Here is a 25,794-nt window from a genome sequence, read left to right on the forward strand (position 1 = left end):
GGAATCGCTAGAGCGCGATGGTACAAGGACATCCCGGACGGTCAAACCCTCCCCTAACCCGGACGACGCCGGGCCAATTGTGCGCCGCCTCATGGGTCTTCCGGTCGCGGCCGGCTGCGACACAGCCTGAGATCGCACCCGGGTCTGTCCTGACGCCTCTAGCACTACCTTAGACTGCTGCACCACTCGGGAGGACATAATGCACTACTTTTGACCAAAGCCATATGGGCCATGTTTCGAAGTGCACTATATAGGGAACAGGGTGCCATTTCAGACGTAGCCTACATGTATTAGATCAGTGATGCCCTGCGACGGCAGGGGAAGAGGCAGTTACTTCCTAAATCAGCACAGAGTGACAGAGCGTAGAGACCACAGGGCATACCCACCCATGGCCACATTTACTGTTACTTAGGCAGTCCAAATGAACAGCCCAACTGACTCTCATTCAATCTGCTGCACAACAGTATGTATGCCCTGTATGGTGCACTACAGGAGTACACTATATAGGGACACGGGTGCCATTTGGGACGCACACACTGTTGTGGGTGGTTACCTCAGTCAGCCAGTGGGGCTCCGTGGCCGACAGGGCCTCCCTCACCGAGCGACGCTGGAGAGGGGAACAGTCAGACCTGTGGTTACATTCCACACACACCAGAGACCACCGCAGGCCCGTCATTCCATGGTACCAAGGCCACACAAGCAACAAACCCCAAGCATGTCAGCAGGAGTGGCAACTAACCTTGTTCATGGGTGCATCTCAAATGGCACTTTATTGGCTATATAGTGTATTACTTTTGACCAGGGCCCATAGTGTCAACAATAGCATGCACCTCTGGGTAACGGCAGCCCCCCCCCCCCCCCCCCCCACCTACCTCACACAGAGAGATAATCAATTATTAACAGCGATTATATGTTTATTAATTATTAACGTTGCCAAAGTGCTGAGCTAATTCATGTTGAGGGTCAAGGTGATGTTGCCTATTGTCTCTGTGTGTTCGACCTGTTTTAGTGAGAGGGGGGATGGGAGAGTGGCTGCAGGCTGCTATGGCTTCAAGTGAGGCCTCGGGTTAATTGGTCCAGTACAGAGAGAGCGTGCCGTTTGGAGCTCTTAGCTTTGTTCCCCTGTCCCCCAGTCTCCCCCCATCCAGATACTGGAGGAGGGCCATTCAGATGAGATGGGGGGGCTAATGCGCTAAAACGTCTGTGTCTCCTACCCGGAAACACAGACTGATTCCCAAATGGCACCCTATTCCCTATATAGTGCACTACTTTTGACCAGAGCCCATGTTCTGTACTAGTATCAGAGCCTCAGTGCTGCTGTCTGCCTGGCACCACAACAGAACAGTGAAGTTCATGTGTTGTTGAGAGTTGTGTGGAACAAAGCCTCTAACAAGAGATAACATCTGCTGTGTATAATTGTGGAGCCCATTATGGAGGGAATATGCCGGGAAGGAGAGAACAAAGGGATTCATTGGCGAGGATTGTAAAATCATACATGAGAGAGAGAGACAGAGAGAGACAAAGACAGACAGAGAGAGAGCGACAGAGAGAGAGAGCGCGCGCGAGAGAGGGCGCGAGAGAGAGAGCGCGAGAGAGAGAGAGAGCGCGAGAGAGAGAGAGAGCGCGCGAGAGAGAGAGAGAGCGCGCGAGAGAGAGAGAGAGCGCGCGAGAGAGCGAGAGAGAGCGAGAGAGAGCGAGAGAGAGCGAGAGAGAGCGAGAGAGAGCGAGAGAGAGCGAGAGAGCGAGAGAGCGAGAGAGAGCGAGAGAGAGAGAGATAGCGAGAGAGAGAGATAGCGAGAGAGAGAGATAGCGAGAGAGAGAGATAGCGAGAGAGAGAGATAGCGAGAGAGAGAGATAGCGAGATAGCGAGAGATAGCGAGAGAGAGAGAGCGAGAGAGAGAGCGAGCGAGAGATAGCGAGAGAGAGATAGAGATAGTGAGAGAGAGATAGAGATAGCGAGAGAGAGATAGCGAGAGAGAGATTTGTGAGAGAGAGAGAGATAGCGAGAGAGAGAGATAGCGAGAGATAGCGAGAGATAGCGAGAGAGACTGCCTTGAGATCTAAGGTCTACAACGTGTAGGCCACCTTTATAAAGGAATTCATTGGCGAGGCTTGTAGAATCACACAGGACTGAGAGATTACTCAGGGATCTAAGGTGCCCAACTCTGGATGGTGTCTCATCTGAGCACAACGATAACACTCCGGAGCCGTTCCAAAATGACACACCTCCTGGTCTGGTATGAATGGTTTACTGGAAAGGGAAGGACCACCATGAAGTAAACCCATAGTTAGATCATCAGGAGACGAAGGGACGATGGGTTTGATATGCCAGCTGGGATCATAACCGAGACCGTTCTCCATTTGGCCACAGACCGCGCTTATAAGAACCATGAATGCAGGCAGCTGTCAGGTATCACAAGAGCACAGGGAACGTGGAACGCCCACTCTAGCCTGCTACCTTCGCTCTCCAACCGAGGAGCGTGAATTGAGGAGCAAACTGAACACGTCACGGAAGCACCAAATCAGCTGGTCAATAACGCTTGAGAACGGCTGTCTGACATTGTTCATAATGAATCCCCTTGATAGTGTAACAACCCAGTATAAACAAACCCTCTGCCTTGTTAAATAAAGGTTAAACAAAATAAAAAGAGGTGGTGAAAACAACAAGGACCCTAATTCTATGTTTAAATACAGTCCTACTACACAGCGGATCAGTCTCCGATGAGGTTTCTCTCATCAGTTGAGAGCAACGTGAAAGCCATGCAAATGATCTCCGAGTGTCCCCAGACAAAGTCAAACAGCACAACGAGCATTCGACTGCATTCAGAGAAAGTCATCTATGAGTGTGGCCAGGTTGTTAATGGCACTGCATCACCGGGCGTGTCCCTGAGCAGATTCTTCGAGTAGTGAAAATACACCCTCCTCTACAGCGCCCCACTGAACTCCTACACCAGCGCATAACGGGACACGCAGAACTGTGCAATAAAGTACACTTTGTTTGACTGCACACCATCATACATGAATCACTTTTGACAACGGTCGACGCTTGACATTTACACAGCTGAAAATATCTCCCACGTTACTAACAGGCAAAGCAGAGGACAACCTGCACTGGAAGTGAAGTGCGTAGTCTTGGGAGTTTTGGCTGCCGTCCTACAAAGTACTGTTGAGAGTACAGCTATGTTCTCTGCCAGTGTAGGTTGATGCATGGAGATCCCCCCCCTTCTTTAGACCAAGTAAGTTCCCCTCTACTCAAGCAGTGTGGCAGGCCAACATGCTACAGGAGCCAGGCAGGGTGTCAAGCAGAGGCAGCCGGGGTGGGTGGGTCAGGGACAGCGGTGGCATTAGCGGAGAACAGGCTCAAAGTATTGGCTGGAAGAGAACGAATGGTTTCTTGATATTTGATACCATTCCAATCATTCCAACCATTATCATGAGCCATCCTCCCCTCACCAGCCTCCACTGATTCAGTGTAGGGGACAGGTAACAGGTCAACATAGGGTTTGGGTGACTCTTACCAAATCTCTGGGGCTCTGCATCTGGGGCTCTGCATTCTAGAGGAAACAGGGTGGCAGAAGAAACAACAGTGGTCAATGACACATGTTTGCAGCAACACCGTACATCAAATCTAACTGAGGGAGGAGCACATCAGGCAAATCCAAATGTGGACCTTGAAGCCAGTTCCACTGCTGATGTTCATCTTCTTCTTCAGGACTGATTTACACCTGGGACACCAGGTGGGTCCAATTCATTGTTCAGGTAGAACAGAAACCCAGCAGTTCTCTGGACCTCCAGGCTCACATTTGAATACCCCTGGAGTAGACTGACAGAAATCCAAACTAGCATGTCTAATAATCATCATCCATTGACCTACTGTAGACTGTGCAGTAGAAGTGGGCTTCCCAGTGTTCACACATTCCAACAGAGTGCATTTCTTTACCAAACTACATACTCACATGTACCACTATAGCCCTTCTGTGGATATTACCAGCATATCAGTAATCATCGCCTGGGGGCTGGGAATAACACAGAGAAGCTGCTCCTGCTCTCTTCCCCACTACTAGAGTCAGAAGAACCAGGCCTGTGTCCCCCCGGGGGTAGAAGCAGTTCTCTCTCTGCTGTGTAATATTTATACCCCCCCCCCCCCCCGTCATGTGTGTCAGACGAGATAGCAGACAGATATCTCTAGCTTGCGTCCCAAATGGCACCCTACTCCCTACATAGTGCACTACTTTTGACCGGGGCCCATCGGGAAAAGGGTGTTCCATTTGGGACACATCCTCCTGAGTGAAAGAAAGGCTCTGGACTAATCAAAAGATGAGTATTGATCTCGATGAGGCCTGGATGAACGCCCCTGGGCTCAACATCTAACTCAGCCCGGCCAGAACGATTGGCCCAGAGTGACAGCCAGCCAATAGGGTGTGTGTGTCTTCAGTTGTAATAACTGTCACTGTTGGGGGTGGGGGGTTGGTTGAACCTGCTGTTGGGTGCTGGTGCTGATGGCTGGGATCCACTAATGGTGAGAGGAGAAAACTCTGGCCCATTATTATCACAACAGGGGGGATTTAAGTGCTACTCTGTTCTATAACTCAGCCTGGTGCAACAGCCCGGGTGTTAAAGAAGCATACTGGCGGTTTGGTTGGGAGATCGTATAGTAGCCAGTGACTTGGGTAATAACTACTGATCAACCTCAGAGGCACTGCCTGCGCTCCAAATGGCACCCTATTCCCTTTATAGTGCACTACTTTTGACCAGGGCCCATGGTCAAAAGTAGTGCACTTTGGTAGGTAATAGGGTGCCATTTGGAACACAAGCACTATGATTTAGACCTCAGCAATAACCCCAGCATTAACTCTCCCTATTCCTTTCATCAGACACACTAACAGAACCCCAGATGTGTTGTTTCATTAAAAAAACATGTGTATTGACAAAACCTTTCAATTAAAACAAATTAAAAACACACGGAGTGTCTTATATAAACACATTACATGGCATGAGCCATTATAATCTCAAACTGAGTAGTCACCCTCTAGTCACTCTGACAACACACCATGGCTGCGTTTCAAATGGCACCCTATTCCCTATTTAGTGCACTACTTTTGACCAGGATGGGGGGGTGTGGGTTCTGAATCTGATTGATATTCCACCCAACAACAAGTGCATTTCTCAGTCTGTCCCTAACCTGCCCGCTTTCTCACCCATCCATCAATCTATCCAATTTGTTCTGAGGGAGCGGAGCGCTACAGGTTCCCACCGAGAATACTTGGATCAGGGACTGCATCCTAAATGGTGCCCTACCCCCTACATAGTGCACTACATTTGACCAGGATCCACAGGGCTCTGATCAAAAGTAGTGCACCACGTAGGGAATAGGATGCCATTTGGGACGTACCCCGGGATAATAGAGCGTAGCGCCGTGCCAGAGTAGCACAATCAATCTGCATGCTGCACTGGCATGTTGTGTGAGGAGGAGAATGGAAAGAAAACACAATACTTACTGGGGAACTTGGGAGATTAACCGTGACAGGATATAAGACGCACACAAACCACAGGTCCCAACGACATGCATATTGATGTACACACACACTTTCCTGAGAGTAGGGAACATTATGACAAACGGGGACTCAGTATCCTAGAGAGGAGGGAATGTAGAGACCGCGGTCTTAGGGGAGCAGAGAGACCTACCAGGAAGGTCTCCTCCTGTCGTAGCACCACCAGCCCCACAGCTCCTCCCATAGGCGTGGCCCTCAGCAGAGCGACCACTTCCTCCTGGGTCCGACCAACCAAGTCCACTCCATTCACCTGGAACACGTACGGCAATTAGTAACATACAGATTCACATTCCGATTTTGACCCCTAAATCCCACAATGAGGAACACGCTGCCATTCACTTGAACTGATCTCACCAAGACACTATTATGAGCCTAAACAAGAGCCAGACCTCACGCCGTATTAGAGGCTAACACAACATAAACCATTGGGAACAGAGATGTAGAAACAGGGCGACCAGACAACGAGAGCGTTTTACTGATGTATCCCCTGGTGTCAGGTCTCACCTCCAGCAGCCTGTCTCCAGCTTTGAGGCGTCCGTCCTGGATGGCAGCGCCTCGGGGCAGGATGTTCTTCACGTAGATGGGCGCCGAGCCGCCGATGGGGACGTCGCGCGAAGTGATGCTGAAACCCAGACCCTCTGGACCTAAGAGACGAAACAGGAGGATGTGTACGCGCGAGAATGCCGGTCACATTTTGACTCCCCTCATAACACAGGTACAGTCAGATCTACACAGCAGCAAGACATTCTGGCTGTGTTTGAAATCTGTCTTACCTACTACTTACTAAAACGACATACTGTGTATTAATCATACTATATACCATTTAGAACGTACTGTTTAGTGGAAATGTATGCAGTAAGCAACAAATATCAACGTACTAGGCTCACCCATTCCGAGAATGTGTAATCTAATTTGCAATTGCGTTGCTTTCCGCCATCTGTTCATTTTGCGTTCCCTTCTCTTGATTATCAGCTGTCGTCAAACACGTGGGTCGGAAAAGACAATTCTCTTCCTCAATAGCATGCAGCGATTTCTAGATGTAAAGCCAAAATGGCTATGACATCCTGGAATTTAAAGCATACTAAAATGTTCGAAATTTCACTTACTATAAGACATTTTCAATTCGCATACACAAAAAGCCTATTTACAATGCAAATATGGGTATTCAGACATGGCCTAAAGGCATTACAAAGTGGAAATGCAACATGGGAAGGATTCTGGACAGCTAGTATGAAAGGTTGAGACAAAACGCAGTGTTGACCTGCGGAATCCTCCCGGCCTGAATCAGAGTCCAGAGGTTGAGGATGGTATCTCGCTCTCCTCTCCCGCCGGCACCACAGTCCGATCATTAGGAGAATGTCTGCCAAGCCTAATCCCTCTGTCTGACTGTCTGAGCTGTGTATGGTAATGCAAGCAAGGCAAACACAAAGAGGATTCCAGAACACTCTTGAGGATTCTGTTTCAGAGCAATCTAAATCCCCTCCATGTCAATAAGCCAATCAACTTCCCACCATAGGACGGACATGTATTATAGTTACTGGTAAATGGCATTCGCATGAATGTGTTTCATATGGTACACTGGATCTTTCAAGACACGTTAGCTCAGTCTTTCTAATATCCCAGATTGATTGTGTTAAAGTTTGGGTTTTGTGCAAAGGCCAGTGAGTTTGTTTTGTTGACATCTTAAAGGGATACGTCGGGATTTCTGCAAAAAAAAGCCCTCTATTTAATTACCCAAAGTCAGATTAACTCGTGGATACCATTTTTATGTCTGTGAGTGCAGTTTGAAGAAAGTTGCTAACTAGCTTTAGCACAAAAGCTAACTAGCATTAGCGCAATGATTGGAAGTCATTGCGCTAAAAGCTAGTAAGCAACTTCCTTCAAACTGCACACACAGACATAAAAATGGTATCAGACTCAGGGGAAGTAGATAAAGGTCTTCATTGCCAAAATCCTGAAGTATCCCTTTAAGATGTCAACAAACCAACTAAATCTATCCACCAAATAAGGTTCAGTCTGCTGCACTCAAAACACAACAAACAAGCCAGAGGCCGTGGATGTTATTAACAGTGCTATGTTTATGTAGGCCTCCTCTCAAAAGGAAGTGAATAAAAACCTAATAGCATGATACACACCTGGATGTGGTCTGTGGGGACTGTATAAAAGGCACTCTATTCCCTACATTGGTCAAAAGTAGTGCACTGAGCCCTATGGGCCGTGGTCAAAAATAGTGCACTATAGCAAATAGGGTGCTGTTTGGGACATATACATCATACCTGGCCAGGGCAGTGAAGAGATCCCTACACAGTGCTAGTGTGCAATACATGCCTTTTGACACAATGTACACTACGCAGACGATTGGCTGCCTAGCAACAAGCCCTCTGTCTCCCCCAGTTGCCCGTGCCGGCACACACAACTGGTCTCCTATGGCCTGCCTACCTGCCTGACTGTGTGTCTCCTATTGCAGAGGCCTGTGCTGTGCCAACTCTGTCCAGCTGTCAGTCACTACATACACTCCAGAGATGTGTTGAATTAGGAATGAATGGATCAATCTGGATCGGCAACACATTTTCTCTCTACCGTTTCAGGCAAAAGTGGGAGGCCTTTCGGCCATCTTTGTTGACATTGAAGGCTACATTGAAAGATTCTAATGTGTGTGTCTGTTCATTAAAAGAGCAATGAGAAGCGTACAGTACCAGACCCTCACAGAACTGGAGTGAGTCTGACCCATACAGTACCAGTCAAAAGTTTGGACACACCTACTCATTCCAGGGTTTCTCTTTATTTTGTTATCTACATTGTAGAATAATAGCGACGACATCAAAACTATGAAATAACACGTAGCAATAAAGCTCCTGAGTGGCGCAGCGGTCTAAGGCACGGCATCTCAGTGCCAGAGGCGTCACTACAGACCCTGGTTCGATTCCAGGCTGTATCACAACCGGTCGTGATTTGGAGTCCCATAGGGCGCCGCACAATTGGCCCAGAGTCGTCCGGGTTAGGGTTTGGCTGGGGTAGGCCATCATTGTAAATAAGAATTTGTTCTTAACTGACTTGCCTAGTTAAATAAAACATTTAGAAAAGTAAGCAAAAAAGTGTTAAACAACTGCAAATATATTTTATATTTGAGATTCTTCAATGTAGCCACCCTTTGCCTTGATGAAGCAGTTTGAGAGAATGCAAAGCTGTCATGAGGTTGTCACTTGGAATGCATTTCAATTAACAGGTGGGCCAAGAAACACGAGCAAAGGACATTAGACCGTTGGAAATCTGTCCTTTGGTCTGATGAGTCCAAATTTGCAATTTTTGTTTCCGAACACCATTTCTTTGTGAGACGCAGAGTAGGTGAACAGATGATCTCCGCATGTGTGGTTCCCATCATAAAGCAGGTGTGATGGTGCTTTGCTGGTGACACTGTCTGTGTTTTATTTAGAATTCAAGGCACGCTTAACCAGAATGGCTACCACAGCATTCTGCAGTGACACACCATCCCATCTGGTCTGTGCTTAGGGACTATAATTTATTTTTCAACAGGACAATGACCCAAAACACACATCCAGGCTGTGTAAGGGCTATTTGACCAAGAAGGAGAGTGATGGAATGCTGCATCAGATGACCTGGTCTCCATAATCACCCGAACTCAACCCAATTGAGATGGTTTGGGATGAGTTGGACCGCAGAGTGAAGGAAAAGCAGCTAACAAGTGCTCAGCATATATGTGGGAACTCCAAGACTGTTGGAAAAGCATTCCAGGTGAAGCTGGTTGAGAAAATGCCAAGAGTGTGCAAAGCTGTCATCAAGGCAAAGGGTGGCACTTTGAAGAATCTCAAATATGAAATTGATTTTCATTTGTTTAAAACTTTTTTGCTTACTACATAATTCCATATGTGGTATATCATAGTTTTGATGTCTTCACTATTATTAAAAAGTAAAAATAAAGAAAAACCCTTGAATGAGTAGGTGTGTCCAAACTTTTGACTGGTACTGTATGTATGTATTTATTTTGAAGTGACTGTAATAATATGAATATATCTTTTGAGCCAAACAATTTGACAACATCTTCTTTGAAGTCCCAAAAAGAAGAATAATGTATTCATACAACTTCATCACACAAACCTAAACACTAGTTATTTCTCTTCTGACAGGCTGAGAAGCTAAATTCTTAGAATGAGGGAAGGAAAGAAGGCAATTTTCTCAGACCCACCATGGCTGGAAAGGATTACAGCGATGCTTTCTCTGTCGGGCTAATCACAAACCACCTCTGTGAAGAATGGATTCATTCTCCATTCAATATGTAGGACCAGGACCTTTTCCTGAACACATGAACTGACCTGGAGGAAAAAAACTATGGGCCTTGGGATGGCCACAGTCAGGAAAAGCTCACGGCCCTCCTGAGGTTAAACAGATGCTGATCTTTAGGTGTGTGTGTGTGTGTGTGTGTGTGTGTGTGTGTGTGTGTGTGTGTGTGTGTGTGTGTGTGTGTGTGTGTGTGTGTGTGTTGGATGCTGACCTTTCTTGAGCTGGATGTTGAGTCTCCTGCCAACCTTTTTGGTGAATCCCGCCGTGGGGGTTGAGTTTAACACCCTGTGAGGGGAGGGGGCGTGGCCGGATGGGGGCTTGCCCATGGAGCCCCCATGGGGGTGGGGTATAGGGGTGTAGGCGTCACCCTGCTCCGGGTGATGGTGGGGATGGGGACCACGGGACTGTGAATTAAGATAAGACAGTATTTTATTGTCTGGTTTCACAGGAATGTGCCTTGCATTCTAAAAGCAACGACAGGAAATATAGAAAAACAGAGCGAGACCTGTGGGGTGTGGTCCAGGCCTGAGGTGGTGCTGCCTCTCTCGCTAGCTAGCGAGTCGGGGCTGAAACGTCCAGAGTAGGCCACGTTGGGGTTCCTCTCGCTGTGTGACAGCTGCTCATACTGGGCCTTCATCAGGTTGGGAACCACGTGGAACATGATGACCGGGGAACGCATGGCCTGGCGGAACATGTTCTGGGCTCTGAGGGTAGGCAGAACCAAAACAACAGTCAACAATCCTTTGGTGTTCTGGAAATCCTGTTGGACGATTCCGGGAATCATGTGAAATAAAAGCAGGTTATCCTGAATCATCCAAAACCAGGAGGTTTTGGGAAAGTTACTGGCATTTTGCAACCCTACAGTCAAAACAGGGCTGGTGGATCATGCAGACAAGTTACCTGCACTGGTCCACCTGCACTGTGTATATGTGATTAAAGCCTGTTGAAAGTAACCATGTACAGCTTTAGAAAAGGTTTGCCAGGTTTTATCATGTAATCCCTCAATTGGCTACAGATGAAAGGAATGGGCTTTTCATAGAATGATTGGAGAGAAATCCTTTTAAACCCCTTCAACATGAGGTAAGGTAGGTGTGAACTGTAAACATCTATTGAGTGCAATGTTGCCGTAGCAGGAGTCTTGTTATCCACACCTGTCACAGTACAGTAAAGTTGACTTTGCTAGTCATCTCGGATGTGCTCCCAATGGCACCCTAGGCCAGGGGCTATAGGGCTCTGGGCAAAAGCAGTGTACTATATAGGGCATAGGGTGCTATTTGGGATGTAGACATCTCCACTCTCCAAAAAAAAAGCTGAACAGACATCATAACCCCACTCCCAATGACCTTGCAATTCCTTGCCAAGATTCCTAGCTGTTTTCCCAGCCACTAATAAAATCCCCAAAGGAAATGGATATTGCCCAGTGACTTCCCAATTTCAGGCTAGATAAAGTCCCAGACAGGATGTAATCTGTTTCCCATCCCAGGTTATTTACTGGGGTTGAATTAAAGATATGAAAACAGACAGTTTTACACATGCTAAATGTCAGAAAAGCTTATATGTTATATCTTTAAGGAAGGGGCTGGGAGGGCTATAGTATAGGCATAGGTTTATTGTGAGTGAGTGTGCGCGCACAGAAAGTCCATGACAGTAGTGCCTGTGCTTCTGAAAAGCACAAAACCTGGAACAGCCCGTTGTTGACGACAGACATACAGTAGACCACAGAGTAGAAAGAGAGACTTAACACTGTATTCAGAAGCTTTAGCTACAATGAATAGAATGGGCTCCCCATTCAAGTCAATGACACCATAATGGCAGGCCATTTTGAGTGTACCCACAGGCGGAAAGCAGGAAGTACTCATTCTATTTCTATGGAACAGTATCTGCAGCAGAGTGGGATGGGAGGCAGCAGCAGTTAGCTAGGGTGTTAGGATCTGGTCAGACAGAGGAGCTGAGGACGAGAGAGAGAGAGAGAGAGAGAGAGAGAGAGAGAGAGAGAGAGAGAGAGAGAGAGAGACAGATCGCTGAAAACCAGAAGCTATGGAAGTTAAGCAGTGGTAGTGAGGGAGACAATGGAGCTGCGAGACAAAGGAATGGATGCTGAGTAGGTAGCGCCTACTGAAGGTAGGCTTGACCTAAGAGTCAAACAGGGAGGGGTTAGTATTCACAGCAGCCGATGGAGCTGATAGATATATGGGGATATAGAAAGGGTTGAAGGTATGGAGAGGACAGAGGCTGAGAGGAACGGCAGCCAGCCTCCATTTTACCAAGACCCAAACAGTAGGATCAACCTAGGAGGAGTCAAACAGGAACGAGGTTAGCTTTGCAACAGACAGCGGTGGCAACAGAGCCGTGGAGAGGAGATGGAGGGAGAGGAGCAGGGGAGGGACTGGCGGGTGGGCAGGGGGCTCAGGACCCGGTGGTCCACCCCGGCTCGGTAGATACAGGTGTCTTACTGTTCAAAATGGATGTTCCGCAGGTCTCCATTATTAATGCGCACGATGCAGTCGTTCTCCTGGAACAGACCCTGCTCCTGCGCCTTGCCTCCCCTCTCCAGGCGCTTGACCAACAGGCCTAGAGTCCTGGAAACATTCAGAAGCAGACGTTGGTGCAATGCTGCTGGGCAGCTGTGCAAGAGGCCTCAGGGTTGAAAATGAGACTCAGAGCAGGCCTGGGAAGAGATCTACTGCAGCTTTACAGCAAACGTCTAGGCTCTACATGACCAACACTTTACTGTAGCAGCATGTGCTTCATGTCATCTGCATCCTCACTGAGGCCACTGGCTAACACTGGTTGGTGTACGGTTTTCATTTCCTTTTTAGGCATTTAGCATTTAAGGCGTCTTAACCAGAGTGACTTAAATTAGTGAGTGCATACATTTATTTTATTTTTTTCTGGCTAAGTGGGTGTGAGATATGAGAGGGACTATTTGTGGCGTTATGTTTGTCAGTTCTAATTCTGGTGACTCAATGAAAGTGTATTTTCTTCGGTCTTCCAAAACAGTAAGTGCATGGGTGTAGTTGCTATAGCGAGGTGTGCTTGGTTTTTCTCTTACCTGAATTCCAAGTTTAGCTCCTGACTGAACTGCCAAATGCCAAACATTATCATTCTGACGGGAGAAATGGTCAGGTCGACAGTAAGACGTAGGACTTAGAGAAATGCTGCTCCGTCACATTTGAGTTCGGGAAGCCCTCCGGTTTTGACGGCTGTCAGTGCAGTAATCCGCCATAGTAAACCTCCTCCAGGCTTCCTGACTGCTAAACAATGCTGACTTCGCTGAAATATTGAATACCGAGTAGGCCAGGGTTCAATGTAAATCAACCAAATTACCATAAACGTGCTAAAACTATTCAAACATAACTTTTTATTCACAGATATGTAGACACACTGTGAGATGCCGTGCCTTTCCCAAAATCCCCCACTTTTCCAGAACTTCGGCTGGAAGATTCTCTGAATCTGGAGGGAATAAGCTAGCCTGGGTACCAGTCTGTTTATGCTATCATGCCACTCCTTGCCACTTCTTGTCCTGTTTGGCAAGACAAGGAGTTGACATGACAGCACAAACAGATTGGGGACCAGGAACTGTAAACCTAGCTCTGTGCTAGTGGACATAAGTGCAAGACCAGTAAATGAATGATTCTTCTGAGACGTACGAAGACTGAAATGTGTATGACGCAACCTTCAGACGGGACTCACGGAGGAACATGACAGTCACCTGCAAACACTGAACAACCATGATTGATCACTGTAAACTAGCTAATCACTTCATGATGTGTGAGCATGACGTGTATGAGGTGTAGGACCATGTGTAGTGTGTGTGTAGTGTGTGTGTTGTCCTGTGGCACATGAGGAGGATGCAGGGGCCATGGCAGACTAAGCGCTCGCTCTCCCTCCCTCGTCTGTCTGCCCCCCCCCCTCCCTCCCTCGTACTCCCTCCCAGTGTCAGGCCTGCATAGCGTCAGTGAGCCTGCTGCCTGTCTGTCAGGTGCTGTAATAGAGGGAAGGCTTTACCTGCGGTCCCGGGCACTGAAAGGTACTACATGGATCCCCAAGGGCCCGCCATCATTGGAGACTTCTACCAGCTTTACAATGTCACTGTGAGACAATGATGGATGAGGAGGGGGTGAGAGGGTGAAACCATATACGGGCAAAACAACTGGAAGTAAGGAAGGGGGAAGAAACCATAACAAACGGAGCAGGCAGAAATGAATAAAAAAAACACGTCTGTCTGAAGCACTAGGGATGAACGTCACACCAGGGCTTCTCCCCACATCCCAGGTGACAGAAACGCATCATTCAGAACCCAGATCTAAGGAGTGTCAAGGTAGGTTTCCAGTAATACTGTGTGTACATATCATATATATATCTATACATATATTTCTAAACCTTCAGATGGTCTTTCAGATTTCGATTTTTCCCCCAGATATTATTTAGATTTAGATTTGATAGTTATATTCAGAAAATTGTATCAAAGGTGTTTTTAAACATTGTTGTTCTTGTGTTCTTTGACCTGTAACCCATTGACTTTCCATAGCTTGGTGCCTTCAGATGCGTTTCTGTTTCCTGTAGGATAAAGGAACTATGCATACGAACAACATCACTGTACTGTTTTGAGAAGTGGAGAAACCGTCCTTATTGGGTGAAATAATATCAACGACATACTGTACCTGCACATTAGACTGGAGGCATGCAAGAGAGTTAATGACAGTCAGAAAACAATAAGAGTTATTAATATCGCCATGCCAATGGATCAGCACGTGGGTCAGTTTTATGGTTGATGATGGTGTTTGGTTTACTCGAGTTCCACAACCAACGTTAGCCAGGGGTTTAAAAAGATTTTCTCCGAACCTGCTGAATGAAATATTACCTGTCCTGAATCTAGAAATATTATTGACATGAATTACAACATGGAGAAGAAACGATAGCAGCAGTGGTGTTTGGTTAGGTTCAGCTCAGAGGTTTTAGGTAGTTAACTGGCACTCGTTCCCCTGCTACGTGTGAATGCTACTTCCTTTACATGTTAGTGATCAACATCAGGTGATCAGAGAGGTAGTGAGGTTGAGGCAGAGGCAGGCCCAAAAGCCCTGGACATATCCCAAATTGCAAGCTATTCACTATATAGTGGGCTATATTCCGTAATTCTATATAGGGAATAGGGTGCCAATTGGGACGTATAGTCCTCTATCTGTAATTGGACAACTTTGTGAGGAACTTACTCTAGGGACCTCAGAGGGGTGTGGTCCATACAGGAATCAGCTCGGCCAATCGGCTCGATCCTATTGTTCTCCTCCTCCTCATCCTGAAAAACACAAGACAACAGCCATAGAATTACATATAGAACTCCTATACTGATTTATAGGATGTCTGTGACAGCACTTGGACATCCCATCAAACCAAGCCTCCGGAGTCCTATTGGAACAGACGTTGAACGATGTTCCATTCCACGCCGAAATGAGTGGTACAGTTTAAATCATTCAAAAACGGTAGGAAACGTGACCCAACAGACAGGTAAACCTACATAACAGTCCCTGTTAGAGCCGGTGTATTTGCTGCTATTCAAACCTGAAAGAAATGGCCAGGGAGACATGACTGGCTCTCCTTTGAAAATGAACAAAGCCTTATTAACCCTCAGTCTGCCATCTCTCACTGTGCCCCGACTCTGGACATTGTTCCTATTGTACTGTATGTCTTCTGTCTCAGTAGAGCCAGGACTCCGGAGTGACTCAGGAGACCTAGAGAGCGCACGCGAGAGAGCCGACAGCGACACCAGAGAAGGCGGAGGAGCCACGGCAACAGCAGCCACGGCAACAGCAGCCACGGCAACAGCAGCCACGGCAACAGCTCGCCTCAGAATTAAAAATTAGGGCATGACATTTTAGATGCCGGTTGTTTTTCTTTACCCGTCATGACTTATTTGATTTTCATGACGTTCTTCATCCATAACCGTCGGTTATACGGTTAGACCGTCATTGTTGCCATGACAGTACACCGTTTGCTGCCGAGAGGGGGGACATACAGTGGTGGGGGCTATGCTGCCTGTCTGAACCACAGTCCTGTTGTCCTTCAGACTAAGCTCACAGCGGCTACAGAGCATGTCTCATAGAAACGTGTCCTATGCTTAACAGGAGTTATGGGTTGTTAATTGGTTTCTGAACGAGATAAACGGGTTTGAGACGCCGTGGGTTACACGTAAATGATATTGTGTAGACCGAGAAAGAGGAGCGCAGCCTTTCTCCAAAGAAAGAAACAGACAGAGGCTGATATTTATGAAAAGGTAAAGAAAAATACAATATTCACATTTTATTCCCCAAGACAACACTATGTTACTTGAAGAGGATGTGAATCACATTCACCATCACAGGTGCCTCAGGCGAGTCCCACTGCCACATTTCAATAGCAGCTTCTCTAAGGACTTCTGTTTTATTCATTGAGTGACAATTCCATTTTGCTAACCTGCACAGTGGGCCCTGGTCAAAAGAAGTGCCTATAAAATGAAATAGTGTGGCATTTGGGATGCAGACATTGTCTTTCCCCCCCAGGCAAGGCACGGGGACAGGGAGCGAATGTTGAGGGGAACGTTGCAGACACTGTCTGTTCTCCATCATTAAACTATCGGCTCGGGGCAATAGGTCCCCCCAACGCACCCACCCACCCAGCATCTGGCTCAAGATGGTGGTTGGGACTTACCATTGATTTGAGTGACTCAAATATGTTGTCTGCACAACCTAACATCATTTGATCAAACTACAGTAGATACACATTCTTCTGGTTATTGCTGCTGGCTATTGCTGGCTCAAGTTGGTGGTTGATACTTGATAGTGATATGAGTGACTCAAATATGACAGTTTGCACTTCAGATACCCATATACAGCATACTAAATAACCCTACAGCAAGTACAAGAGACTTTCAAGACTTCACATTAGATTTAACTGTCAAAAGTCACTTAAAAACACAACATGGCACTACCCTCCTCCTGTGCCAACAGGACGTACATTTCCTCCCAATCTAACCAAGTGGTTAGAACACTACATCTGCAAGTCAGGCCTGGGGTTTAATGGCTACTGGGAAGACAAGACAGGTAGGTAGGTAGCGCAGGCCGTGGCTGAGTCCCAAATGGCACTACTCCCTTTATCACAGGACATGCCGAGTTTTCTTTCTCAGCCGAGTCATTGTTTGTTTCCTCATCTTAGTGATCTACCCCAACGACACTTGGGCCTGTGGGCTCATTCAATTTGAATAGTAAAATCAATCCAAGTCTGTCCCCCCCCCCCATCTAGCTCTCAGTGTAAATTAAGTGGCCTGTGTAGCAGAAGGGCAGACTGTACTTAATGAAGTGTGCTCCTGCTGGAAATGGACTGGTGATTGTTTACGGACACACACAGACACGCACCCACAGAGACACGGAACACACACACACACACACACACACACACACACACACACACACACACACCACACACACACACACACACACACACACACACACAAGCCTTCAAATACCTACAGGAGTCTTTAATAAATCTAATAGGGAGAGACCTGGCAAGCAGGTACTGTGTCACTGGCTTGGTGACCCCTCTCAGGAAACCCCTCTTAAAGCTGGAATCCTTAGTCGCTACATACATTTTTTGACTTAAAAATGCATTATATATGCCCATTCAGGAATATAACTTATAAATGCCTCACGGGCTTAGGACAACTGTCATACTTCATCAGAACCCAAAATACAAAATTATAGCTTGTTTTACAATGTTTGTAAATAATGTAAACAAAGACTGTGTAGCCTGGTTTAAACTATCACGGATGGTCAGTCCCTGTATCCATAGCTATAGTCTATGAATTTGAGAGTGATTGCATTTCTCCAGGCCCACCCCTCAGCTTTTTAACCACAACACAGGACGGGGTGTCCGCTTTGCTATCGTTTCAATTGAGGATTCTAGCTTTAAGGCTAGATTTGGTTCCGTTTCTGGGGAAGTGAGACAGTATGTATACAGAGAGCCCCAGGTGTCCTTAGGCTCATTAAGGAGCACTATATTCAATTACAACTACTAGTGAATTAAATTAAGTCTCATAGTCAAGCAGACTGCCAATACCACACACATAATTGCCACTGCTACTGTCGTAAACAGGCCTAATTTTTACTGCTAGACTGGCAATTATGAAGGCAACATACCAAGTTGTTGACTACTAGCTAGCTACATACAGCGCATTCCGAAAGTATTCAGACCCCTTGACTTTTTCCACATTTTGTTACGTTACAGCCTTATGCTGAAATTGATTAAATGAATTGTTTTCCTCAATCTACACACAATACCCCATAATGACAAAGTGAAAACAGGTTGAGAAATGTTAGCAAATGTATACAAAGTTTTATAAAAAAATACCTTATTTACATTATTCAGAGCATTTGCTATGAAACTCAAAATTGAGCTCAGGTACATCCTGTTTCCATTCATTAACCTTGAGATGTTTCTACAACTTGGAGTCCACCTGTGGTAAATTGAATTGATTAGAAATACTTTGGAAAGGCACACACCTGTCTATATAAGGTCCCACAGTTGACAGCGCATGTCAGAGCAAAAACCAAGTCATGACGTCGAAGGAATTGTCCGTAGAGCTCAATTTTGAGTCTCATAGCAAATGCTCTGAATACTTGTAAATAAGGCATTTGTTTTTTATTTTTTATACATTTGCAAAGATGTAAAAAAATATATATTTTCTATAGTGTGTAGATGGATTAAATTAGTTTTTCCTCATCAATTTTAGAATAAGGCTATAACGTAACAAAATGTGGAAAAAGTCAAGGGGTCTGAATACTTTCTGAATGCACTGTACACACTTTCCTGTCGGCTGGCTGAAAACACAAAAAAACACTGACAGGATGACGTTGACAGGATACAGGGTGTCCTTAGCCCAGGCTGAGACAGACAGTGTAAAGCAAAGGAAACTGGCTGCCTGGTGTACTGTCTGTATATAAACAGGCAATGAGAGTGGAGGGCCAGCCCAAAGAAAAACACCCAGCTAAGCCGTTTTCAGAGCAGCCAGCAGAGCAATAACAATACGGAGGCGCAAAATGAGATTTCCAGTCTCTACTCTCAAAAGCTCCATCTGCAATCCACTTAATTCCCGAGCAGCCATTTCCGATACCCAGACAATCACTGACAGAGCAGCGAAGGGGAGGGACGGAGCACATATCAACATGACACACAGACTATTCATCTGCATAGCAATGACTTCTGCAGTAAACAAAACCAGCCTAATCATAGAATGTGGAGATACGGCACGTTTGGGAAACGTTCAGATACTGTCCCAGAAAGTGTGAGAAAAGACAGATATTTGAAATGCTGTTTTAATGAGTGTAGATGAGAGGGGATATGTGTCAATGACCTGCAGCGAGTGAAAAGAGAGGGTGTAAGTGTTCCTTGCTGAGGTCAAGCTCTCGTTTCTACATAAATGTAGCTTAGTGGTTTCCTCCTCTGACCTCGTGGGACTACCACTTCAGAGTCCCGGTATACTATATACTCCTTCCCCGAGACCTGCTTAGCTTATTTTTACAGGAATCCTGAGTTGGCATAGGCGCTGGTCCAACAAATATCGGCAGATGTGATGTTTGGTGTTTAAACACAATCAACATGATCAGTAGAACTAGTCAGCCAGGTGGAGGGGGCGGGGGGGGGGGGGCTGGTGGTGGCAGTTCTGACACAGGACGTAATGGGAAGCATATGAGACGTGGCACTGCATCAGCTGGACGCACCCGGCACGCACAGTCGCACACACACACGGCAGCGGAGTGCAGTGCCAAATGAGAGTCTGAGCAGAGCGAAGGTGGAATCCTTCATATGAGCTTCTTGATCATCTCAAAGTTGGGTGGGATCACACACACCTCATATACGCAGTACAAATAAATACCATATTCATATGCTTAGATGTTATGCTGTATTTTTCTAGACCTGACTGACTATGTAATATTGCATTGTTTCTACCAGTTTAGGGTGTGAATTCCAAGAAGTGATTACGGTCTCCCCATGGAGCGGCAGTGGTTACGACCCAAATGGTACCCTAGTCCATAGGGCTCTGGTCAAAAATAGTGCACTACAATGGGAATAGGGTGCCATTTGGGACGCATAGTGTGTCTACTGTGGCTTGCTGGGGGGGTAATGAAGCTGTTGTGAGACTGTTTGCATGGAGGGAGCTATTTCTCACTCCACTGAGCACATCAAAAACCCTAAACAGGAATTAACAGGCGTGTATGTACTAGCCAAGGTGAGGATGAATCAGAGAACAAAGGATGCATAGTTTCACACGTTGGAGAGGAGGAATTCATATATGTAAGCAGAGAATCACACACACAGGAAATTCCCCCTGCATGTTGAAGAAATTCCTCTACAGATAAGCTGTGGAGCAACAAAGGGCACTTCAGCGTTAGACTTGGTTTACATGAAGCATTTACTAAAGGCAGATTGAAGTGATGTTTCAGAGTAACTGCATTGTGACGCAGGCAGGAACACTTGTCAGGTTAACTGAGCATTCCCCGTGTGAATAAGAGACCAAATAACCGCAAAAACGGAAAGCTGAGAGAGAGGGGGGAGAGAGGAGATGGGGAGATTCTGTGAGAGAGAGAGAGATTATGTGAGAGAACGAAAGAGAGCAAGAAAGAAGGAGCGAAAAAGAGAGATAATTGTCACAAGACGCCCATTACCCACACAACTAGTCTTGTGGCTGAGGGAGAAACAAGTTACACTGTATGATGGCTGCCTTTGGGCTTGCAGGGAAGAAACATGTCGGTCTTCAGACTAGTGGGAGATCAGAGAAAGTACAGCTTTGTCGCTCAGAGAGAAGACTAGTGGCTCCACACTTCTCCTAGGTCCTTCTCATTCCGTGCTTTAGATAGCACTGCTTTGTTTGTGAAGGACGTCAAGGAATTTCACCTTTGTGGCTCCTCCCTTTTCAACAGAGTCAGTCTGTTGTTTCACTGTTTCACTGTAGCATCAAACACCAAGCCAGAGAAACCACAGTGAGGGAAGGAGAGAGGCCAAGGAGTCACCAGTGGTTGAGACAAAGGACGTGGTGAAACATGCACTAGTCTGATTGCTCAGATTAGACATTGAGATAAACCTTCCGTCAAGAGCCAATCCAACAACTCTAACAGAGGGTTTTATAACCAGCATTAGTTTTGTCTACACTGGCTTCCTGTACATGTGTATGGCTGGTGATGACACACACAGCTGTGCTTAAGGAGATATAGGTCAGGAGAGTTCAGCAAGTCCGCGTCCCAAATGGCACCTTATTCCATACATAGTCACTACTTAGAACACGGATTATAAAGACAGAACCAGCCACGTCGTGGACACCGACGTCTTGCTCCCGGACAAATGAACACCTTCTTCACCCAGAGGATAACACAGTGCCGCCGACACGGGCTGCTCCCTAGGACTGTGAGCTCTCGTTCTCCGTGGCCGACGTGAGTAAGGCATATAAGCGTGTTAACCCTCACAAGACTGCCGGGCCAGACGGCATCCCTAGCCGTGTCCTCAGAGCATGTGCAGACCAGCTGGCTGGAGTGTTTACGGACATATTCAATCTCTCCCTATCCCAGTTTGCTGACCCCACTTACTTCAAGATGTCCACCATTGTTCCTGTACCAAAGAAAGCAACTAAATGACTATCGCCCTGTAACATTCACTTCTGTCATCATGAAGTGCTTTGAGAGGCTAGTTAAGGATCATAATATCATCTCCACCTTACCTGACATCCTGGACCCACAGCAATTTGCATACCGCCCCAAAACATCCAAGGATGATGCAATCACTATCACAATGCACACTGCCCAATCTCATCTGGACAAGAGGAATACCTATGAAAGAATGCTGTTCGTTGACTATAGCTCAGCCTTCAACACCACAGTACCTTCCCAAGCACATCATTAAGCTCAGGGAACTGGGTATGAACCCCGCCCTGTGCAACTGGGTCCTGGACGCCCCCAGGAGGCGAAGGTAGGAAACAACATCTCAACTACGCTGATCCTCAACACAGGGGCCCCACAAGGATGCGTGCTTAGCCCCCTCCTGTACTCACTGTTTACACATGACTGTGTGGCCACGTACGCCTCCAACTCAATAAATCATCAAGTTTGCAGACGACAACAGTTGTAGGCCTGATTACCAACAATGACGAGGTAGGAGGTGAGGGCCCTGGTGGAGTGATGCCAGGAATATAACCTCTCCCTCAACGTCAACAAAACGAAGGAGCCGTTTGTGGACTTCAGGAGACAACAGAGGGAGCATGCCACCCATCCACATCGACAAGGCTGCAGTGGAGAAGGTGAAAAACTTCAAGTTCCTTGGCGTACACATCACTGACAATCTGAATTGGTCCACCATACACATAGTGTGGTGAGAAGGTGCAACAGCACCTCCTCAACCTCAGGAGGCAGAAGAAATCCAGATTGGCCACTGAGACCCTCACTAACTTTTACAGATGCACCATTGAGAGCATTCTGTCGGGCTGTATCAACCGCCTGGTACGGCAACTGCACGGTCCGTAACCGCAGGGCTCTCCAGAGGGTGGCACGGTCAGCCCAACGCATCACCGGGGGCACACTGCCTGCCCTCCAGGACATTTATAGCACCTGGTGTCACAGGAAAGTCAAGGAGATCATCAAGCACCCTGCTATCACCCAGAAGGCGGAGACAGTAGAGGTGCATCAAAGCTGGGACCGAGAGACTGAAAAAGAGCTTCTATCTCAAGCCCATTAGACTGTTAAATAGCAGGCACTAGCCGGCTACCACCCGGTTACTCAACCCTACACCTTAGAGCCTGCTGCCCTATGTACATGGAACACTGGTCACTTTAATAATGGAACACCGGTTACTTTAATAATGTTTACATACTGTTTTACCCATTTCATATGTACTGTATATACTGTATTCTAGTCAATGCCATCCTATTCAACTCTTGCTGTATATATACTATTCTATCCTACGTATTCTACAGATATACTACGTATTCTATCCACATACTGTCCATAATGTCTATACATGCCATCCCACACACACCCACAAAACATAATGAACAAAAAGATAATCCATTCACTTGACAGGTGAGGCATATCAAGAAGCTGATTAAACTAGAGGTCATGACCGATTAATTAGGCCGATTTCACGGTTTCATAACAAATCAGTAATCGGCATTGAAAATGCAAATCATTTTACAACATTTTTGACATGCTTTTTTCTGGTTTGTTTGTTGTTATTCTGTCTCTCACTGTTCAAATAAACCTACCATTAAAATTATAGACTGATCCTTTCTTTGTCAGTGGGCAAACGTACAAAATCAGCAGGGGATCAAATACTTTTTTCTCTCACTGTGTGTATGTATATATATATATAAACTCAGCAAAAAAAGAAACGTCCCTTTTTCAGGACCCTGTCTTTCAAAGATAATTTGTAAAAATCCCAATTATTTCACAGGTCTTCATTGTAAAGGGTTTAAACACTGTTTCCCATGCTTGTTCAATGAACCATAAACAATTAATGAACACGCACCTGTGGAACGTTCGTTAAGACACTAACAGCTTACAGAGAGTAGGCAATTAAGGTCACGGTTATGAAAACGTAGGACAATAAAGAGGCCTTTCTACTGACTCTGAAAAACACCAAAAGAAAGATGCCCAGGGTTCCTGCTCATCTGCGTGAACGTGCCTTAAGCATGCTGGAAGGGCAATAAATTGCAATGTCCGTACTGTGAGACGCCTAAGACAGATCTACAGGGAGACAAGACGGACAGCTGATTGTCCTCGCAGTGGCAGACCACATGTAACAACACCGGCACAGGATCGGTACATCCGAACATCACACCTGCTAAATGTCTATGCGACTAATAACATTTGATTTTGTCCAAAGCCCTATGGGTCACTATAAAGGGAATAGGGTGCCATTTTGGGCACAGCCCATCATTTGGGCTTGTCGTTTGGGACCCATACACATATCACTGGGCTAGTCTCGTCTGTGCAGAGTCACAGTCTGACAAAGGGCCAAACGACTGGTAATGCTCCCATAAGAATGGAAATCTGAAGGATAGAGTGGAAAGCAGAGTTTTTCCTATCTGTGTTACACATTCAGGGGCCCACACTAAGTGGTATCATGCCAGGGCACTGCATCGTCTCAAAGCGGGTAGGATTTCTAATGATATGGATGGCATGTGGTTCCAGTCCTGGCGCTACCTTTGATAGCACTACACTCATGTTTAAACCACAAAACGATAATGGACATATTCTCTCACTCCCCTGTTCACATTAAGGCTGTCCTTTTCCCTCATTCAGATATTGCTAATGACAAATCTGAATAACGGTTGTTGGAAATCTTACAGAGTATCAATTTCTAACGAGGGTGTATAAGCGAGGGTACATTTTCCTTGTAATTAGCGTGTTGTGGGGTTGAATTATGCAACAGTATGTACAATGCCTCTGGGAGAGAAGCATTCCCAGGTGCTTTTCCTTGCTAGAGAGGCACCCTGAGCCTCTCAACTCCCATCTCTCTCAGCGGGATGTCAGCGCCAGCAGGCAGCTCTCTGTCACATTAAAACAAAAGAGAACAAAGATCACAGAGAGAGAAAAGAAGAAAGGAGAGATACAGATGAGACAGAACATGAGAGTGATGCTAGTACAGTCGGTGTAGCCATGGAGAGAAGAGAGATAAGAGAGGTGGGTAGGAAAGGAGAGGTCCTATTTGAGAAAAAAAGCAAGGGGTTAAGATGCAGCACGGAGGAAACACAAAGAGAGCAAGAGGAGAGAGGCAGCGAGATGGAGAGGTAGCAAGATGGAGAGACTGCGAGATGGTGTGAGTGAGTGAGCGAGAGAGAGAGAGGGGAAATGAAAAAGAGAGCGAAGGTTACACAGTGAGTGAGAGTAACCAGGTTAACCATACAGTACCTGTCCCCAATCCTGAGGCCACAGCAGCACCTACTGGTGAGGCTCATGGAGAGGAGCGCTCTAGTCATCTCTATGGAGAGGAGCGCTCTAGTCCTCTCTATGGAGAGGAGCGCTCTAGTCATCTCTATGGAGAGAAGCGCTCTAGTCATCTCTATGGGCTTATGGAGCGGTGGTCCCCAGTGGCCAAGACGAGGTGGACCACTCGCACTCAGCTGTCTTATTAAGCCTCATACAAACATACCTCCACCGCTAGCAACATGGAATCTAGAAGCACATCCTCCAGAAGCAGCTCCACCAGACATGATTTATGGCTCTACGGCTTGGGTTTACATGATTTATCATACTAAACCAGGCGACTGTAGGCTCCGTTCGGCTCCACCGCCACCTGAGGGACTTCCTCATCTTTGGTGTAGTGTGCAGGAAATCAGGGATCGCTGGAGGGACCCTAGGTATCGGTTCCTATCCGTATCCACAGGCTTCTTCTCCCCTGTGGTTTAGTAATGCACAGATCCAAGTCTAACCATGACAAAGAACATGGATACACACAATGGACAAGGACATACCGGACAGAAAATATCTTAGAAGGAGGGAAAGCAAAAAAACGATGATTCAAGGTAAAAATCCATGGAATGGATGGTGGTATCTTTTCTCCTGACATGGATACAAGTGTAACGTGAATTCAGGAGCTGTGTGAGGCGTATGTAGCCCTAGGACAACCAAGCACATCCAAGCCAACCTCAGGCAATACTGCTAGAAGTGAGAATTGAGGCCAGGCTAAGGCTCATTCGTTCATTCATTTAGAACGCGTTCCAATTACGGTGCCCAACAGGATAGACGAGAGAAAATGAGAAGAGAGATTCTCTCCCCTAAAAAAGCCAATTAAGCACAGCAGTATATGTCCCTGGCCCCTGCACGCTGGAGTAGATAGCTAAAACTCATAGAGAAATGAGGGGAAGGTTGTCTTGCCAGGCATATCCTCTCATCTGCAGGGCTGTTGTGTGTAGGTAGAGGGCTGGGAG

The 25,794-nt window shown here is 46.5% G+C and overlaps 1 protein-coding gene across 5 annotated transcripts in view; it reads right to left on the reverse strand.

The window, feature by feature from the left end:
* Positions 1 to 25,794, reverse strand: part of LOC106568841 (partitioning defective 3 homolog) — a 242,394-nt gene that overhangs the window by 110,299 nt on the left and 106,301 nt on the right. For 2 of the 5 annotated variants that reach the window (XM_014139554.3, XM_014139553.3), the window contains exons 6-14: positions 15,065 to 15,147; positions 13,860 to 13,943; positions 12,305 to 12,430; positions 10,357 to 10,555; positions 10,063 to 10,255; positions 6,057 to 6,196; positions 5,686 to 5,802; positions 3,519 to 3,554; positions 554 to 607 (exon numbers count right to left, since the gene is read on the reverse strand). In XM_014139554.3, the coding sequence (XP_013995029.3) occupies positions 554 to 607; positions 3,519 to 3,554; positions 5,686 to 5,802; positions 6,057 to 6,196; positions 10,063 to 10,255; positions 10,357 to 10,555; positions 12,305 to 12,430; positions 13,860 to 13,943; positions 15,065 to 15,147 (1,032 nt within the window). The remainder of the gene's footprint in view (positions 1 to 553; positions 608 to 3,518; positions 3,555 to 5,685; positions 5,803 to 6,056; positions 6,197 to 10,062; positions 10,256 to 10,356; positions 10,556 to 12,304; positions 12,431 to 13,859; positions 13,944 to 15,064; positions 15,148 to 25,794) is intronic. The other 3 variants (XM_014139559.3, XM_014139555.3, XM_014139557.3) reach the window with 2 other exon arrangements.

This window comes from Salmo salar, chromosome 14 (genome assembly GCF_965601325.2).
Source record: "Salmo salar chromosome 14, fSalSal1, whole genome shotgun sequence".
Taxonomy (NCBI): domain Eukaryota; kingdom Metazoa; phylum Chordata; class Actinopteri; order Salmoniformes; family Salmonidae; genus Salmo; species Salmo salar.